The 20,633-nt window shown below is 39.5% G+C and overlaps 1 protein-coding gene across 1 annotated transcript in view; it reads right to left on the bottom strand.

Annotated features, from left to right (window-relative positions):
- Positions 1–20,633, bottom strand: part of ZFYVE26 (zinc finger FYVE-type containing 26) — a 49,437-nt gene that overhangs the window by 16,841 nt on the left and 11,963 nt on the right. Inside the window, exons 9-27 of the mRNA XM_062578062.1 lie at positions 20,415–20,621; positions 19,198–19,851; positions 16,731–16,820; positions 15,947–16,012; positions 14,532–14,683; positions 12,986–13,184; positions 12,430–12,693; positions 12,137–12,256; positions 11,709–11,876; positions 10,494–10,721; positions 9,086–9,191; positions 7,576–8,315; positions 6,799–6,995; positions 5,837–5,941; positions 5,167–5,289; positions 3,721–3,897; positions 2,317–2,563; positions 1,399–1,497; positions 9–166 (exon numbers count right to left, since the gene is read on the bottom strand). Of these exons, the coding sequence (XP_062434046.1) occupies positions 9–166; positions 1,399–1,497; positions 2,317–2,563; positions 3,721–3,897; positions 5,167–5,289; positions 5,837–5,941; positions 6,799–6,995; positions 7,576–8,315; positions 9,086–9,191; positions 10,494–10,721; positions 11,709–11,876; positions 12,137–12,256; positions 12,430–12,693; positions 12,986–13,184; positions 14,532–14,683; positions 15,947–16,012; positions 16,731–16,820; positions 19,198–19,851; positions 20,415–20,621 (4,100 nt within the window). The remainder of the gene's footprint in view (positions 1–8; positions 167–1,398; positions 1,498–2,316; positions 2,564–3,720; positions 3,898–5,166; positions 5,290–5,836; positions 5,942–6,798; positions 6,996–7,575; positions 8,316–9,085; positions 9,192–10,493; positions 10,722–11,708; positions 11,877–12,136; positions 12,257–12,429; positions 12,694–12,985; positions 13,185–14,531; positions 14,684–15,946; positions 16,013–16,730; positions 16,821–19,197; positions 19,852–20,414; positions 20,622–20,633) is intronic.

Below are 20,633 nucleotides of genomic sequence, written 5' to 3'. Positions count from 1 at the left end.
TTCCTTACCATAGTAAAGCGTTCAGTTTTGCAGACCATACATATCATTTCAGTGTCATCAGGTATCCACTGCTGTTTTGGTGGTGGCTTCTCAGGTGGCACAAATTCTTGAGGAAGCAAGCTCTGCTGCAGGCTTCTGTCTCTGGGACTCGCAGATACGGCAATGCCTTAAAAGACCACAGCAAGACAAACATATTTTAGCTGTTTAACAGTCTTGAAGACCATAAAACACTACAGACTTACTGAGGCTGTCTGACTTGCTGCTTACTTATTAGCAGATATTTACAATAAAAATCATAGAAGTTGAAGACCAAGTCTTTCTTGTTAATGTCTGTTCTTGTATCATAAGCAGAGACTTGAAAAAAACAGATACATGGATATATGCAACATAGCATAAAACATAATCTTAAGAATATCCAGTATAGGCAGACTGACATTCCTAAAGATTCTTTAGCATCTCAGTAGAGTTACATCATGGCTAGCAACCACCTATCCCTTCCTATTCTGCTTCCCATCACAATCTATTGTGGGGAAATTAATTCAAATAGGAGGAATTTAAGTCTGTGGCCTTTGGCATCTTTAATATTGTCATTGAGACATTCATTGTCTCAAATTTATAGCACTAAATAGGCTTTTAGTTTATATGATGTCAGTCGGTTACACTTCAGGCTAACTGAGAGATTCAACATCCCACTGCAGCCCTGCAAGCCATCACCTGTGCATGATACTGAAGAAAACTCCATGAGAAAAGCTAACTCATGTTCATCCACATAGATTGGATTGCTGAGGAATATTAGAGGACAACACATCTAGGTTTAAGAATGCAGTGATAATTAGCTGGCATACAAACTATTTCTTGACTATCTTAAAAGAGACTGAAGAGTTGCACAGCTAGATCCAAGATACTGCATCACCTCTTGTACGCAGAGCAATGAGAACTTAATTCAGGATATGGAACTAGAGAATCTAGTTCCATAGACACACTGAACTGTAAGGGCAAGACATCACTGTGGAGCTCTAGTTCAGGCTCATCACTTGCCGGAAATCAGTCTTGGAGGTCTGAGGAAACCCTCTGCTAGTTGTTCCTTGAGAACACACACTCTCCATCTACCATGCTACATATCCTATAAAGGATATCACTCACACTCAATGCAGAACAGAATATCATGTGTGCTGACTTCCAAGGAATTTTGCAGATATCTACCAAAGCTCAAAACAAAGTCATACCTTTCTTTCTTATCTCCCTTTAAGTTTTCTTTTAACTGGGCCCAAAGCACTCAACTGTAGAGACTTACTAATCTGTGCTAGATGTGACCAAAGTTACTATTAAATAGTGAGATGCAGAGATCAGACAAGTAGGGGATAAAAGAAATAAAAATAGGTAAGACTTCATCCTTACCAGTAAAGCTAGCATGAGATGGTTCTGGTGATCCCAATTTAGACCCTGCTTCACACTCCAATATTTGACTGAGATTCTCTTGGATACGTATCACAGAATCTAGAACAAAGGAAAACGCAGATCACGTAATATTGGTCATACATCTAACCTGCTTATAGGAAGAACAGAAGAATCCTTCACAGCAGCACGTAAGAATGTTAGTATAAAACAGGATTAGCTACATAACAAGCTATTATATCTTTCATGAAGATTAGCCCACAACAGTTCATGTTTCATGAACCACTGTGGGCTAATCTTCATGAAAGAAGGTTATGTGTGTATACATGGTCAACAACAGCACTGAACTTGAGCTGCAGCACCCTCTGCTCTTCAAGTTCTAGAATTACCAAAGGAAGCCAAGCCCAGGAGAACTGAATCTAACATGGATGAGAAGGGACTGGTAAAACAGGAAGAGGAGCTGTGCAAAGATTATTAATAGAACTAGAAGTTTAAGTCTTTTATATATAAAAAAGGTACAGAGCTCTGGAAGAAGGAAACAGTAAAAAAGATTAAAATCCCCATTTGATTGTGGGGAAGATGTAGCTGGGTAAGAAGAGTCAGAATTGCTGAAGTTGTCAGTGATTTTATATTAAACAGGAATGAAATGAAATTGCGCAGTACATACAAGAAAGGAGACCCTGAAAAGGAGCAACAGATAAAAGTCTGAGAAACTTTTGGAGCTGTTGATCCTTAGGCTTGTGAGCTTAAGATCCTGCTACCTACAAGAAAGGCAAGGACTTAAAGAACATGTGTCTCTATCTCCTTCTAGTCCAAGACATCTCAAAATGCTGTGGACACAACTGGTGAGATGATTTTGGGGAAAAATTTGCCCTTCTTTCCCAAGGGAAAAAAAAACCCATCATTTTCAAGGACAGATACCTGATCTCTTTTCTTTTAAAGCGAAAGGGAAGTCAAGGGCTTTTTCTGCATACTTGGAGAGCAAATTATCAATATCTTCTACAGCAAAGCCAATTTCCTGTCCAGCTAAGAGTTGGTGTAGTGTCTGCACAGCCACAGCTACCCAGTCCACTTTCATGTTCATGAGGAGCTGCTCCAGCATGAGCAGTGGCCTGGAGGAGAGGTGGAAGTAGTTAACACGGTAGAGCTCAGGTAGCGTCAGCAACACCTGGGACACAATTAAAAAAAATTAAAATTATACATCCCCAAATCTGTTTTTTTGTAAGAGTAAAGATAAGGAACTAGCAGAGCTGCTTATGAGGTAAGGAATGGAATAACACTTAGAGTCTAAGAAATGCAGATGGGACTTCTTGGGCCCATTCCTATTTCCTTTACAGAATTACTGAGTGGATTTGGACAAATCACATGGTTTCTGCCTGATCTGTTTCACATTCTATAAAACACTGACTCATTTCTGAGAAGGACCCTGTGACAGCAATGTTCTGATACAGTAGAGCACATTCTCCCATTAAAATAAACTTATTTAATAAACGTTGGCCCAACCCTCAAGTTTTTCTCATCTCTTCACTACATCCATCATTTCAGGAAGCACAGAAAGGAGAAAGTAAGAGCAGTTCACCAAAAGAGGATCAGTCAATATGGACACTTTTCAAGTTATCGTCATACCCTCCAAGAGGGATAACAAAACCGTTGCACCAAGCACTGGAGTAAGCTGTTTGTAGCCCTGTAAGAAGCACCTACTATGCAAAGCACTGCATTTTGTTTATGCATGCATCTGCTGCTTAATGTATTTAATCCCAGGAGGAAAGCAGAGCCTGTATGGCTTCTGTAGTGATAATGGTCATCCAGAAAAAGAAATAATACTGCTCACCTTTGGAAGGTATTTGGGAGTTCCATACAAGAAACGCATGTCAAAGACCACTATACAAGTGGGCATAAATCTATTTGTATTACTACACAGGCAATAGTGGTAGCACTGGAAGGACACTTAGTGTTTCTGACACATCAGAGAGTAAGTTTAGGATGCTTTCTTTCTCACTTTTATCAAAGATAGCAACTGTTCTGATAAACACCTCAATTTTACTTCCCTCCTCTGTTGTGTGGTCCTTCACTCCCCACAGCTCAGACACAAGAATACTCTGTTCACATTGGTGGTGCAATAACCTCAAAATACGGTAACTACAAAGATGGTGAAGGGAAAGACTACTTTTAAGCCATCCTTCCTTCAGTGCTGTCAGCAAAAGTAGGGACAGGACTCATGAACTGAAGTCCTATAGGGTAAGAAGGTTCTGGTAAAAATTTGCAGGCAGACACTTATAGAATTATACATTGCTGCATTGTGAAATTTACAGCAGTTTTACTCACTTTCGATCCCATATAGAGAGCCTGAATTTCATTATGGCGTGCAGTTGTCAGGTTCCTGTAGAAGTGAGTTGTAAGGTAATCAGCCAAGAAGTGAGAGGCTGCCAAGCTGGGATGCTGATCAAGGGACTGTTCACTGATGGCAAGGCAAATATCAGGGTCTTCTATTCTTTGCAAGAGCTACAAATACAGACAAAATACAGCGTATCCCAAGTACATTCCTGGAAAGTACTCTTTAAATCACATGGCCCATAACAGATTATTGCCCTGTGATGGTCCTACAAGCATTTTATTTAACTCGCACCAGCCTCTAACATACATATGATGATGATTTATCATTTACTTATAGGTTACCTCATTGCCCAATTGCTCCATTTAATAATCAAAACAGATTTACAATGAAAGCAAGCAAAAAAAATGAAGCAAAGAATGAGGCAGAGAATGCATCAGTGAGAAAGCTCTACTCCACTAAGTACTTTAATTTTAATACCTGTATAATCTGAGAGAGAGAGGGGAGGGGGGAGGGAACAGCCTTCACTTATTTCACTCTCATTAGCAATGGCCCCCTAATTATTAATAAAGTACGAATTCTGGTTTTAAGTTTGGGCACTGAAGCCTAACTGATCAATTTGTTATTACTTTCACTTCCTGGTTCTTCTGCTCAAGCAGCACAATAATGTTTCCTCATGATTTTTCAAATAAAAAGGGGCCTCACATTTCTATTTAATTAGAATGGCCATAAAGGCATTTACATTATTTCATCCCGAAACTAGACTGCCAAGCTATATTTTCACTTAAGTGGACTGGGTGAAAGGGAGGACTTTGAAAGCAGAGCTAAGCAAATGGCATCCTTTAAAGGAGAAAAAAACAGCAAAATGCCCAAGAGTCAAAGAAAGCAGTTCTTCTACAACCTAATAACCATAAAACAATTTGCCAACATGTAGTATAGAGACAGAACAAAAGACAAAAGACAAAACACAGACCAGTCCACAGACCATTTTCTGATATTATTCTCAGCTCTCTCTCAAAAAAAAAAAAACCCAAAAACTGTCATTTAAGAAAACAGTACACAGCCCTCACAGTTGCAGAAAAAGCACAGAGAAGGTTTAAAAACTTCATATAAACTGTTAAATAAAAGCATTTCTCAAGACTGGCTTAAAGTTTCTGTAAGGTAGAGCGTTCCAGTTTGAGCTGTTTGAGTTGAAAGGTACAACAACTCAAAAAAACACCTCAAAAGTAGATGCTGACATTAAATTAGAGAAAACTAAAGACCTCAGCATTCAACACTGGTCTTAGATTTAAACAGCTCTGCATGTTATCTTGTACGTTTATAACACAGAGGGTAGCTCTGTTCCCCTCTCCCCTCATCCATTTGGTATGAATAACTCACAGTGACAAAAGCTTGGACACCTTGTTCAACTAATTTGACCTTTAGAGTCCTGCTGTTACCTTCAATGCTTTTTCCATATCTCCTGTCTCTAGTAAGTGGAGAAGGTGCTCACGGTGAAGGCTGATCAAATTTTCTCTTGGGACAGGATACAAGCGGCCCCATTCTTCACACAACTCATAATCCTGAAACAAAACACAAGCAAAAAACATAAATAAAAACCCAACTCGCTCTGATGCAGCTGTTTCTTCCAAAATCCTAATCAACTTCAAAAAATTCTGTAGCTTAGATTCCAATAAATAGTTAAAATGTCAAGGAGAAAAAGAAGAGATTCAGTTTTGCCACAGTCACAGGCCATACTGAGAATACTCATCTCTCTCAGTAGGCAAGTTGTCTTTCTGGGCAGACACTTCTCAAGCTATCTCTAATGGGGATCTGTAGTACTGACAAAGTAATTAAGCCTGTATAATGCCAAAAGCTGTACCACTAAAGATTTCAAAATTTAAGAGAAAAAGAACAGGCTGTATTTCAGAATAAGAGTTATTGGACTCTGCATGTAAATCTTGACATTAAATGCACATTTGAATGTGCTTCTGCAACACAGAACTGAAAAAAATTTCTTCCTTGCAAGGTAATCTGTTGATCGGTGTTTTAAAACATTATTTTCAACAAACTTATCCATTCAAAGTGTAATGCGTTCTAGTTCAATAATATTTAATGAAGATGCCTAACCTTTGCCTTCAAAATGATATCCATGATGGCTTGAGGCTCATCTGTGCATGCTCTTTTCAGATCCTGCCAGTCACTCCACAGTGGTTCGTTTTGCAAATTCAATATCTGAAAAAAATTAGCGTAGCACAGATTTTAAAAATCATTATCCATAAAAAAAACATTAAGTCTAAGAAAATGGCTGAAATGATCACATTATGAGTTGCCTCATACCAAGGAAATCAAAAAGGGCCCCCCATTCATCTCACCCTTTTCTGGAATGATATAATGCACTTCTATGCCAAAAAGAACTACAGGATTTTCTCAGAGGTGTAGATTTATGATTACCTTTGTGCAAACAGATTTCTAAGGCACAATTTCTCAAAGACTATGCATACTGCAGACATTGTTAGCACTAACAGTGATATAGCTGAGGTAACTTTCTGCTGGCAGACAGAATTCACAACTCCTCTTTCTGCCTGGTCCGGCTTTTCAGTCTGTGTTGAACTTCTGGCCAGCTTGCCTGACTTAACTTGAGTATCTACATTATGTCACAGTTAGAAGCATCGTTTTGGAATATAGACACCCATTGGGCCACTCATCCCGTAGACCATGCCTAGACACATTGCACCTCTTATAAAATGATGGACTGCCATGGGAAACTTCTAGAGGTTCTTGCATTTGTACACACTGGAAAACCAATTACTTGGGGGGGGGGGAAGTGGCCTCATTCAAAAGTTTAGGTCTAATAGTGTTTGCAAACCTAAAGTCTAACAGGTGAGTGGAAGAGTTATGAAGGATGGAGGGGAAGCATTAACTAGATATTAAATCCAATACTAAACAGTACTGAAAACACGGTCTGTTTTGAGTGAAAGACTTGAAAAGCTACTGTGCTTAAAAAAGAACCAATGGCTTTTTCCAATATGCATATTCTCTCCCTGTTATTCATTTTGTCTTACTGGTTACTTAACAGAATGACTTTGTACCTTCTGATAAATCTGTAGTTCTTTCTTTCTGCTCTGCAGATCGAATTTTAGTTCATCAGTTATGTCCAAATCAGAGGCGCAGTAAGCTAGCATTTCCAAACAGGCATCAAGGGGCCATTTGTCTAGACAGCGCAGGGCCAGTCTGCTTCTCAGGGTTGCATTTTTTACTGGGAACAAGTACTGCCAACCATCTTTACCTGTTAGGAGAACAGGGAGGGAAAAACACAAACCACCAGTTTTAAGTTCAGTTTCTGTGGTTTAGAAAAGACGACCCTCATCTGCACTGAGAACCAAGAGAACAACAGTACAGGGCTGGAGAAGCTGTGCTAGACTCGCCCCAAGCATCAGATTTTCAGGAAGTAGTGAAAGTTAGAATGAGACACTTAGGTCTTTAGACTCCCAACAGACCCTCCTTTCAGGATACATCATGCATGTATCCCTTGAAGGCAGAATAACACTGCAAGAGGCGTTCCGTTAACAGTACTATAATTAACGTGTCCTGATGTATTCAGCTCTTCACAAATAAATCACACCACAGACCGATCCCAGTTCTGTAGTACATTTTTTTTTCACAGCAAGTTCAATGTTAAGATTTGATCATTTGTAGAACAAACTACACCATCAGCAAAACAAAGCTTTGCTTGGGGAAGGGAAAGGGATTAGTTTCTGTTCTTCAGATTTGCCCAAGTACCACCAGCTATGTCTTTGGTTTCCACCTCCTGTGCCAGGCTGTACTCTATAATAAGATTTAAAAAAAAAACACATAATGCTTCTTACCATCAGCAGCTGCACAGCTCAGCACAGCATCCGTTACATTGGCCAGCTCCTCCATACCCTGGCTGTATAGATCCAAGACCTTCAGAGCTCTGGCCCAATCCTTTGCTGCAAGTGCTTGTTCAAAGACATCCATTAGTACCTCAACAGCTGTCATGGAATGCAATCCTAGGAGAACCAGAGACATGTGTGCCTTGCCACAGAGGACACTAGCCAAACTGCAGCCTTCCTCCTGCTGATTCTGAAGTGGCTCAAACATAGTAAAGAGGAATCGTTCCAGTACTGAGAATTCCTTCAACAATGCCTCACACTCTCTAGAAATCTGTTCCAAACTTAATGGCACCTCTCGTTTGCCCCGAAATTCCATCCATGATAAATTGGATTTGGGATTTTTCTGTACATTAGATGCACTTAAACATGCCACTGTGGCCATTAGCCTTGACTGAGACTTTAGATAGTCCAGGGAGGAGGCAGTGAGCGTGTTCCGATTCAGGTCAGCCACAGAGAATGAGGTCTGAGCAGAGATGTCCTCAGAGGCTGTTGCAGGATTGTGGATAGGTATTTCAACATCTGGCAGGCAGTTGTAGGCATACAGGCATGCTAGGCTGCTTATGTTTCCCAGAAGGAACATTGTCTGGCTGGTTTGCCTTGCACTGCACAGGTAGAGTGGTTCACAGCAACAGTTAACAATAACTTGCTGCACACTCAAGCTCAACTCTTCTTTAGCCAAAAGGGAAGAAAGTCTGCAGGATTGAAAACAGAACCAGCTTACTCAAAGCAAAAAACAATACTTCAATTACCTGCTTTTATAATTCTTCCAAGCATCTGCAAAAAAAATCCCTTATATCCTTCAGAAGAAGGGTCCAAATCCTACGTCTACCCTGCATGAGAAAATTTAAACAGCACAAGGATGATAATTTAGAGCTTATGCTGCCATTCCTTTCAAGAATTGGAACTTAGTTCTCAGATACCAACTTCTACCTAAATGCCACATATTAAAACAGTTTATTATTACTGCTAAATCTTTTTAAGTAGTACTTTATCAAATCTCAAATTGGAGACTTTCCACGCCAGCCCAATTTAGTTTGTGACAAAAACAACTTTGATCATTCAAAGTTGTTGATCATCTACCAACTCGCCAGTGCAAGAGCCATGCCCAGCTGTCTTCCTAAGAAGCTCTACTGGTCTATTTTATTTTGTTATACTTCTAAGATGCAATTCTTTTGCTCTCAACTGTCACAGATTAAATTTAATACACACAGAGGCACTTTTTTACCTCAATAGAGAGCAACTCTCAAAAATATGGAGCCAGAGCTTAACTAGCAAAAATCTTCAGTGCTATTTTGGTAGAGAAGTCAGTCATTATGCTTCTCCTTGCACATCAACCCTTGCAACATTAAATGACTTGCTGGTGGGACAGAGCAAAGTAGCCACAGAAGACTTCAATCTTGGTTGAGGTCCAAACTCACCAACACTAAATTAACCTAGGTAAGTATACCCAAAAAGCACCAACCTGTCAGGATGAACCTGTTTCTCAAACACAAGTTGGGAGAGCAGGTGAGATGGACTCTGCTGTAACAGTACGAAAGGATTTCCCACTTTCACTTCTGCAGACAGATCTTTAAAAATTAGAGCAAGACAGAACATCTATTATTAGAAAACACATTAGTTGAATACACCAACCAAGTCTTCTTTGAAAAATACAAGTCAGCCTGAGCCTGAAGCCGCTTTGCTCACATTCAAAGGTCTGCATTCACTAAGTGAGGTAAAACCCAGAGTAAATTACAAGGCATTTATAATTATGATATGCCTTTCAAACTTTGCACCATTGGCTCCCATTTTACTGAATGTATTACCAGAATAGAGTGCTTTATGGATTGTCATTGTCTTTTAAGTGAGATCTAGGTACAACTGCTTTAGCAACCTTACTTCAATCTTTAACCATAATGTGCATTTGTAGTGAGAGACAGAACACATTCAGTATTAGTTCCCAAGGATTCTCTTTATATAGATTCAAGAGTCCCTACCCTAATTAGCTCCAGGAGAACAAAGAGATGGGGGGAGGGGAATGTAAAAAAACAACACAGAAGTACTTTTAAAAATGGAATAAAACCCTGGCCAGCATTGCTGAAACGCCTTTGTACCCAATACTGAGTAAGCATAAGCAAATTCTCAGACTCACTTTTTCCTTTCATCTTGTAGTGTAACAAGACTAACTCCATCTTTATCACATTTTTCTTTTTAGCAGTAAGTCCCCGGGGATTTAATCACGTACGGAAGGTACTGCTGGCATAACAGCAGCCTGAGCTGAACTAGCATGTCTGAAAATGGTTCTTTGTCCTCTTCTCTTATCCTCCACACTCTCTAAAACCAGTACTGTGGTATTTTGCATTACTATAGCTAAACTGAATTCTATTAAAAAAAAAAAAGTGTTTTTCTCTTATCAGTTAACAGTGTTTTCCTTCTAATAACTATATATGCTGATGATACACTTCTTTTCAAGAACCACCACAATCATTTTGTTCAGTGTTAAAAATTCTGCCCGGTCTGCCTTCTAAAGCACTCTCCTCCTCTCCCTCTACAGCAGTGGGACATAGGTTGCCTTTAACAAAGCAAGGAAATACACAGAATGCTGATCCACTGGTTGCAGAAGTCAGCCTTTCCTTACTGGAGTAGTAGTCAGTATTTAAGAAGGCTTGGGGAGGTTTTTTGTTTGGTTTTGTTTTTAAGTGCAGAATCTGGGTCTGTGCTTAATATTACCATTTTGTTTTTCCCACTGCAATCAACTAGCAGGTATAACTAAATAGGTAGTTGATCGGTTGGGCAAGGAGCCATTTTCACATGTTTACTTTTCAGAAGCAGGCCAGACTGTGCAGTTTGGGTAACCTCTATGGTCAGGCTTTCCAGCAAAAACCACTTACCTAGCTCTGTATTCAGGCTTCGTAATGCAACAGCAGCCAGTGTAGTAATATAATCAAAGAAGGTCTTCACAAAGTTTGTCTTCGTGCTGTTCTCTGGCACAGTTTGGATACATTGGTCAATAACTTTCAGCAGGAGCCGGGTTTGATTCCAAACAGGGTGTTTCTCCAGCTCCAGAGGTTTCAGAGAGGCCTGTTCTACCAAGGCACTAAGCACGCTCCCTTTGGAGTCTGGTTTAAGAGAAAAGATGTAGATTCTAGATTCCAGTAAGAATTAAATGCCACAAAATAAAGACATTCAGCGTAACTTCCTCTCTACAGTTACAGCCTGCACTCTGGGCGTTAAAATTTTATTGAAAGCAATAGAAATTTTGATGGCAGAATAAATCAATAGTTCAAATGAACTGGCAACCTTTCCTCTGGCAGCTTAGAAAAGCCTGAAATATATCTACTTGCATGATCTTAACACAAACTTATTCCAAAACACAGCCGTTGACCAGTCCTTAAGCCCTAAAATATTTAGCTCTCAGAGCTCTTCTAAGTTTTTGCTCGTTAATCATAAGATCTGGAAATATTTTATGAACATCTATATGCTATTTAGAAGTTTGGTGAATGGGGGAAGAGGCAGGGGAAAGAAGGGGGGGGTAAAGAAACACCCCTGTGCTACAAAACACAGAGAGCTTTCCCAAAAAACTGTAGTAGTTCTACAACCCTGGAAAACAGTCTGGAAATTTTTTCCTCTGAGAGCCCCACGAAAACTGGAAGGTATACTATGTTACAATAGTTTTACAAGTGTATCTGCTTTTTTATAAAAGTGATGGAAAAAGCAACAGGAAGACAATATCTAATTATCTATAAGCTGTCAGGTTAAAATACACTTAAAGAATTCCTTATTAGGACTGGATAAAAAAAAGCAAAAGTAATAATCTCAGATATATTCATTTATATTCTCTTCTCTGGTAAGTTCCCAATTTTAGCTCTGATAAGAATGCTTGTATTATAAGAATTAGACATATTTTTTTTAAATATTTGTGATATAAGTAGTGTATATATATTTATGCATACACAGAAAAACATTACTGCTAGGTTTACAGTTTTTTGGAATGCACCCATGAACTTCATTCAGTTGCAGACAGCTTAACAAAAACAGAACAAAACACCACACAAGACAAACCACAGTTTAGATGCATTGTCTTGATGATCATGAAATTAACTCACCCACAGAATGTTCAACATGTGTCAGTGCTTTTAGAATTTGATCAAGATGTTGTGATATAACAATCTCATTAGTAATACTTTCTTCAGTCAAGGCAGGGTAGCAAGTCTGCAGAAGAAGGTCTACAATACTGCATCGAAAATGACTATTTATTTTCTCATCTGAGATCTCTACAAAGAAAGAGAAAGAGATAACTACACAAGAAATGGAAGTATCTTTGCAACAGAAAAAGATGTTTAATACTAAAAACTATATTATAACACAACTAGTTTCTCCAAATCAGAGTTGCTCACAGCTGATTCAGAATTTAGCTTTTTTGTTGGCCATGCTTTAAATACGAAGTCAAAAAAGAAAAGTTCAAATTTTCCATCTCAACAGAAGACAAGATAAGTACATTCAAATGGGAAATTGTATCAGCAAAGTATACTACCTGACTTGGACTGCCCTTGTGAAGTGCAGGAATAGTTGAGAATTTTACTGATTTGCTGAAGAACTGCTGGGAAGCCCTTTATGCCTTCAGAGTGCAATAAAACAAAGTCAGGTCTGTGGCCTAGAAAAGTCATTGGACAAAAGGCAAAGTAAGAGTGGAAAAAGGGTGAAACTATTATGAAAACGTAAAATGAAATTTCAGTAACACTCAGATATTTGCACAAGCAGCACAGTACATAAAGGACTCTTCTATCCCCATGCCCCTACTGATGAACAGAAAAGTCAAAAGCCTACCCTGAGTTTCAAGGCTACTGTACAGTTTTCTTTCTGCTGTTTCCAAAAGCTGCTTACAAGTCTTCCAAAGATGGCACTGAGTACAAGCTAGGTCAAATGCTGCCATTGCTGAAGGACTGAGGTCCTCAAGGACTTCCCGCAGAGGATCAGTATGCTCAAGCTGGATGTTGCTGGTCCAGAAGTTTTCTTGGAGAGTAGGGGCAAGACTTCCAGAAGTTGCAAGCAATTTATCAGTAACATCCGAGATGGAATAAAATACCATACCTACGTAAGTAGCAGAATACACCATCACTGATTAAATTGGATATTTATCTTAGATCCTATAATGGATAAGATTTTCTAATTCTTTAAGAATGTAATCCAACAGATAGTCTGCTTCATGGACCACTGTTTGCATCAACAGCAAACTCCAGCATTCTCAGTCTCTTTCTATGAGAAAGATGACCCACTTACTCTCCTGAACAGTTATCACACTTAAGAGAGTATTTAAGTTATTTTTCCCTGTTTTCTACTTCTTCACCTTTGATGAACAGAACTAAAAAAACCCAGTCCTTACCAGCTGCTGCTGCATTCCCAATAGCCTGAAGCGTTGAACAGCCGCTGCCAGATTTCCTGATGCCTCCGGTGACATCTGATGTTTGATTCTCAATGTTGTGCTCCACTTTAGCCATCTCTCGTACTACCTCTTGGTAGCGCTCCATGAAAACCAACTCACCGTAACAAGACGAAGTATCCAGATTAAACATCAAGGCCACCTTCCAAGAAGGACAATAAATGTAATTATAGTGCACAGCAAAAGAAGTTTTCAGAGGTTACAGAGTCTGGGTTTTGGGGTTTTTTTGGAGGAGATGACCAGGAATAAAATAAAATAGAAATTAAAAAAGATGCATACAGAAACAGTGGGCTGAAATGGCATTCCCCTCTCTCCAAGGGTTTTTAGTTCCTGAAGAACAGTGCCTTAGAGACTGTTTTGAACTTTCTTTTTTAATAAAGCTCAGCTATCATGCACTACAAGACAAGATTTGAATTAATCTGCATAGCCATCTTTCAGAACTAGGCTTCAAGATTTCAATACACCAAATACTAAGAAAAACCTAGCAAGCTGGGTGTCCAAAATAAACTACTTCAAGCAAATTCTTATTCAGTAAGGAATACCTTCTAGATATTTAAGGACTGAGTAGATAAGCACAATTGTGCAAGTTCTGCTATCAAACCAGAATGCAAACCAAGCTTGAATTCTTTACCATCAGAGATGCTGAAACTCAGAGTAACAAAGGAATATAGATGCTTTTTGGGCTTGTAAGTAGGGAAAAGATGAAGTAGTGTATTTGCAGTTAAACAGAACTTACCAGTTGCACACTCAACTGCTACCAGTGCATCACTTAAATGATACCAACTGCCCTGATACCAACTTAGCCACATCACTGCTTTTTGCAGAGGATCTAATTGCTGACATACTTCAAAATACATTTTCAGAGCATCAGCCCAAAAGCCACATACAGAAAGGTGTGCACAATTGTGATGGAGCACAGAATTACAGGTATGCAGACTGGTAATTACAAGACTTTTTGTCTATTTTCAACACTGAATTTAGCACACCTCCTTCAAATAAATGTACTCACCACTTTGGGTAGAGAATATATTTGCATGTTACCACTGAGCTTAAAAGTGGCAGAGTCATGGTTTTGATTCACTGACTACAGTGAACAGCTCAAATGCTGCTTCTTCAAGAGACTTCATACGAGCTCTTTACTTTCTCCTTCACTCAGTTGATACAGTAAGCTTAGTCAGCCCTGATTAAATATTTCCATGCTTTGAAGACCCAGGTTCAGACGAGCAATTTTTATACAACTAGGGGAAAAAAAGAAATCAAAACAAAAAAACACAATAGCCTTCTTGGGCTCTCTTGGGATGTCATCTTCGAACAGCTTTGCTCCTTTCACGTATTTTTACTGCTGAAGTCATTTTTTTCACTCCAGATAGATGCTTCTGCTCTATGCTTGCTAATGCAGAAGGAGCATGAAATTCATCCAATGTTACAATGACAAATGCCACTACCAAATTAGATTAAGTTGCATAAAATATATATGCAGATCATTTACCTGATGAGCTTCTATGAAATTTCCTCTCAAAACACAAGAAATTAGGAGTGATTCTGGTGGGGAAAGCATCATAGGAATCAGGAGGTTTTGCTGCTGTGGTCTCATCCTACTTTCCAAATCACTCCAACTAGACACATTATTGGTACCTCCCTCTGCAAAACAAGGGAATGAATCAGTATGTTATTACGGGAAAACATTTCATCAGACAATAGTCAATTATCAGATAACAATACTTCTCATTTAACACAAAGATATAGAAGTAGAGTTACAAACAGTTTAGCATGAAGCAGACTATATAAGCCCCTTGTTAAAAAATTTCAAAAGATTTGACTGGTTGGTTAGAACCTTCATTTCGCTTCTCACCCAAATGTAACAGTGTTTAGCAGCTACATAATGCAGATGCTATGCTAGAGCACTGGTTCAATACTGATAGTGGGAGGAATATCAAGTACTGGATCAAATAAATCAAGAATTTAAGACAGATTCACTCATTCCTCAGAATCCAAGGCAGAGGCTGGTGATGAGTCCTAGCCTTCAAAGCCAGCCATGAGATCATAACCCCAAAACACTCAGTGTGACAACATTTATTTTTTTCTGTGAAAAAGAAAAAGGCATCTGTGGATAGAACAGACACATACCTCCTATAAAAAAAAAATCAACTGAATTTTTATACTGCATAATTCAAACTAAGTACCCCAGAATAACAGCCAATCTGTGACAGTCAGGCAAAAACCACAGTTAACATAAAAGCTAACAAGCACAAAGAAAACTAGTGCAGTCAGCATGAAAAAGAGAACAAGATGTCAGTAGTAGCAAGTGATTTTGAAAGGTATCTGCACTCTGTTCAGCCTAAGTATTAGCACAATTTTCACTGATACACTCTTTCAAAAATCTGTTGTAAAGAGTTCAAACTTCCATAACAGCCACTGCTCAATACAAGCTTTGCAGTAGGTTGTTTTAGCTAGAGTTGTCATGTTTATGCACAACAACAGAAGTTGGCTGCCAAGTTTAAAAGGATCACAATTGTACGTTGATAGATCTATCTGTTCAGCATTCTGATACGTCCCTGAGAAAAATAACTGCACTGCTTCATACACTGATTTCTTCCAAGCTTAAGTATGTTCTGCATTACTCAACTAATGATCTATTATATTACCTTTTCTGATGGTTTTCTGAAAAAAAAAAAAAAAAAAAAAAAAAAAAAAAAAAAAAAAAAGAACACCAAGAAAGAAAACCATTTTCTTATTTGAGAAGAAATATACACTATTTAACTAGAGAAAAGTCTGCCACAGGTGGGAGCACTAAGCAGCGAAGAGTTCTAATTCTGTCCTGCACAGAGTAGTAAATCACCAAACAAATTCTTTGTTCAGGGCACATCGAGAAAACAGAGCAACTCTTGTTTTGTGGCTTAATACCTGAGGTACTGGTGCTTAGCTCGCTACTTGTACTTTCTAACGATGGACTAGAAGTTCCCTCCTTCCCTAAAATGGAAAAACAAATCAAAAACAGCGTATGAAATATACTTTCACCAGGCAAGGTTATCACAATTTACTACAAATAGCAGATAAGGGTAATCACAAGAGATCTTCAGGAGTACCTCACAAATGAGCCATCACAGATGTCTACAATAAATGCAGAAAACACTGAGTTGAAGGAAACTCTGGGCCACCCCAAAGTCTCTTACCTTTCAGTGATTAATGTCAGACACTTTAAAGCATCTTATTTGGAAATATCCCACTGTAAAACTGGCCTTATCCTTTAAAAACTAAGCAGAAAAGGGGGAGGGAGCCAACTTTGTCGTGAGGGTGCTAATTTAAGATACAAATTTACAGGAATCTTTGTGACTTAGGTACTACAGCGATATCAATAAAAACATAATAAACAGTCATTGGATATAGTGGAGATAACAGAAGAATTGCTATTGTAGTTGCAAGTTTCCCCTCAAAAATCAGGTTTTACAAAAGAAGTTATTTCCCTAGCTCAATTTAAAATAAGATATCTTTTAGCTGTGCAGGTAGGCTTTAGCAAAAACATCAATTCAAGTAGAACTGGATCATGACACTTCAAAGCAGTTAGTAAACTAAAGGAAGTAAATCTAGTTTGCTATTTCCTGTCCAGTAAATCTAACTGTATTCAGCTATGAGCGTTCAGCAATGAGGTGCACTTCAGATAAGTCTTTAAATCATTTTCTCAACCCACCTGTTTTGTACCTTTGAGATCTACTTCGCTTCCTTAGGCTGGAGCATCTGATTAAAGAGCAGTATCGTCTGGATGATGCAAGCTGACGTTCTGTGAAAAGGTAAGTTCAAACACAAAAACATTACCTAGCTAGACAGGACATAGGTAGGACCCTTCAAGGTAAACAAGTATCTGTGTTTATCTAAATCTACATAGGCAGAGCTCTGATGGCAAACCTCCGAACAAAGGAAACGCACCTGATCTCAGCTAAAGAACTCTTCTGCAGTAAAGTTTAAAACAGCTCCTCAGAGTAATTTTGATACAATTCAACCAATACTGTGTATTTTCACCTGCATATCTAATATTGCTTGGAAGGGACTGTACCTTCTACACACTCCTAATGAGTACAGCCATACAGAAAAACAGGGAAAGTCCAAGCCCATACATAACTAGAAACAGGCAAAACAAGTAGGAATGAAAACAGTAAAACAGATAGTGTTCTTGTTACCCTGTAGTATTGAAGAACCCATTTGTTTCAGGAAAACCATAATGTCAACTCAAACCAACCTAGTCAACTCAAACCAACCTAGTCAACTCAAACCAACCTAGTCAACTCAAACCAACCTAGTCAACTCAAACCAACCTAGTCAACTCAAACCAACCTAGTCAACAGCTCTGACACTGAACAAGTAATAGCGTATGGCCCATGAGACAAAATTTGAGACTCATGTAGTGTCAAGGAAAGGCAGCTGCCTTTCCTTGAAGATGTTCTCCCAAATAATTATCCTCACTTCTTGAAAGAAGCTAACACTAAACAGTACAGAATCCCACAGAAAGCTACTGTCCTTTTCAATATAAGGACTGAGCACTGCCTACTGAAACATTCACACAACTGACCAAAAGAAAATACATCAGAGCAACTTACTCTAAAAGAGTTCATCTCCTCAACTACAGGACACCAAAAGATTTCTTAGGAACTGTACACTTGATCCTGGATGCTTTTCTTGCTTTCAGTTCCTCAGCCCCAGCAAATCCACTCCGTTAAGAGCAGACTTCAGAAACAGGTAAACCCAAGTCTGGAAAGGCCCCTTCTTAGATTCATTTGAGCTTAGTGCAATGAGTGATCGTATCAGTCATCCCCAGATGCTCTGAACTCATCAGATTTTGGATAGTCATCAGATTCTTTTCACAACTAAGCTCATCTTTCAAGACGATCATTCACTTTTCACTGAAGATACTCACGTGAAAAAGCATGGCTAGCGCAGTATCGGCTTTCTACCAACTGTGTAAATAAAGCTGAATCTAAGGCAAGTCTGGAGTTGGTGTCATTACCAGTGACTGGAGAGACTGCTTTCCTCTCTTTTATAGGGGAGAAGCTACAGCTAATAGGCAGGCAGGATATGCAGCAAAGAAAAGAGTTTTAAGTCAGCTGCCTGCAAATTTAAGTCACTCATGGAACCACATTAACTCTGAGAACTGCATAAAGAAAGCAATAGCATGGCAAACACTGGTATGCCCTTGATGGCTTTCAGCTGTGAGGGAGTCATCTGCATTTTAAATATTTTATCATCTAGGCTGAAGACACTATAAGGATGCTCTGAAGAGATCATTTCCTAAGAGCAGGGTAACAGCTAGGAGGCAGCAGAGGCCTGTTTTACTAATGCCATTCTGAAGGGACTGTTATTAATAAGAGCTAAGATGACTCTATTCCAGTCACTCAGCTGTGATTATGAAATAGACACTGCCAGGTGCCTGTTTTTTGCCAAGTTTTGCCAGGTGGCAAAACTTGTACCTGTGCACTTCAGATGAACCCCCAGAATCTAAATACTCTTCTCTCAACAACCAAGCCCCTGCGCTTGGAAGGCCTGATGCCCAAGCTGCTCTGCTGCCCAGTCTTTCTTTGGACACAGACTTCGTATGGTCCGAGTTGCACAGTAAGTCACAGCAAAATACAAGCAAAAAATCTAACAGTAGCAGTGCTAAGTGGTAGGATACGGACAAGGCTACGAAACAGGTCCCTAAGCATGCTGTCCTAGCTACTCCTGAGGAGTGATCTACATCCCAGAAAAACACAATTCCCTGTGAGATGTTTCTAATATACTCTAAGACTGGGCTAAATCAACACTACGTTCATGAATGAGATGGTACCACCTGGCTTGCACTGGATCTTACGCCACTTTGTCCCTTCGCATCATTACTGTCAACAAAACTTGTGACTAAAGGGCAGAAAAAAAGGCAAATTGAAGCAATATGTCCAAAAAGAGAAGGGGAGGGGGAAGCCTCGAACTTTTTCATTAGAACGGAGATCACTCACAAAGAAGAACAGTGCAAGATCCCAGTGATCTTTAAGTAGGGCATCCTCCTATTATCCACCAAAATGTGACCCTTCACTGATAACACTCAGGGAATTTAGTCTTGAGAGCACTGCCTGGAGAGCTGTAACAGAACAGCATCGATACCACTAGAAAGCACCTAATACGATCCCTACCCGCATTTCTGTTACTCATCACCACTTTGTATCGCCAGTGAGCTTCAGAAAGGCATTTGGAAAATTGCAACACACGACTCTCAAAACAGTCTCTGCTTGAAGAAAGATTCAAGCACTCAACAAGTTCCAGCTCCTCACGAAGCACATTACTGGAGTCCCATGGGAGAGAACTCTGAATTTCTTCCAGGTGGTTGAGGAGCAATGTGAGGAAAGCATCCATGGCCACATCATCCACTAAAAACCCACTGACACCGTTGGTGAAATGTTTCAGATCCAGACAGTTCTGCTGAGAGGATTTACAGCTTTTGCTACTCAACTCTGAGTCAGAAAACACTCGAGTATCTGAGTGGATTGTCTGGGCAGCTGGAAGGTGCCTCTCTAATTTCTTGTCAGCCTCTATTAGGTGCTGTGGACTTTCTGAGGTGGAAGACTGCCGGCTAGCACTGCCTTCTACACTGACAGTAGAGCTCTTTTTGTCAAGATCGTCATCCTCTGCATAGTCCTCAGGTTGGAGTATCTCAGTGTGAAGATCACTATAGGAAACAAAAAGCAAGGAGAAGATGTTCTCCAGAAGCTCCAGACGCAGAGGAGCAGGAACACTCCTTAAGAACTGCTGACATTTCACAAGGTATTGAGGAAAGACTGATGAGCAATCTGTATATGTAAAAATAAAAATAAAGATGCTTACAACATTTTCCAGGATGTCTTTCCTCCCACCTCTGCCCTCCACAAAGATCCTACAACTGTCCCAGTGTTTCAGAGGTGATCATTCCTCTACAAATCAAGTACCTGTATGTTCAGTGTTTTACATTTGGAAGGCCAGCGTGCCTCCTTCCTCTCACTAGTTGCAATTATTACCTTCTGCAATTACATACAAATTCAGACTATACCCATTTCAACCATTAAATCAGTTCTGGCTCTGAGAAATGAGCTCTTATGAAAATATGCTTGCTTCAGCTATCCTGTATCTGTTACCACCTTCTTCTTGCACTGTGTTTTAATACAATTACTTGAAGTGCTTTAGAACAAGGCACATAGCCTGTCCATATCTATGATTACTGAAGGTAACAACACCTCACAGAAATGCCAATAGACTTGTCTGCAAAGCATTCATAGCCTGCTGAGTAAAAACATTATACATGTGCAGGGTGTACTATTATCCTAATACTAAATCACAGTTTAGAGCCTAGCAAATGGAGAAACAGAAGCTACTGAACCTGAGAAAGCAGGCCGATCACGTGCCGGTTCTTCGAGAGAAGTTGCATCTTCAGCGGTATCACCAAGAAGGCCGTGCACACAATCTTTGCACTTAGAATGTTTATGTGAATTCACACAGAGAGCATAGATAGCATACTTCATTGCACAAAATGCTCGAAAGAGTGCCAGATTGCGTTGCTGGCTCAGGATGTTAGGAACTGGTGCTGCTGCGGAGGGAA

The sequence above is a fragment of the Rhea pennata genome, chromosome 5 (genome assembly GCF_028389875.1).
Source record: "Rhea pennata isolate bPtePen1 chromosome 5, bPtePen1.pri, whole genome shotgun sequence".
In the NCBI taxonomy this organism is placed as follows: domain Eukaryota; kingdom Metazoa; phylum Chordata; class Aves; order Rheiformes; family Rheidae; genus Rhea; species Rhea pennata.
The sequence above is the reverse complement of the archived record's forward strand: the minus strand, read 5'-3'. Positions and strand labels throughout refer to the sequence as shown.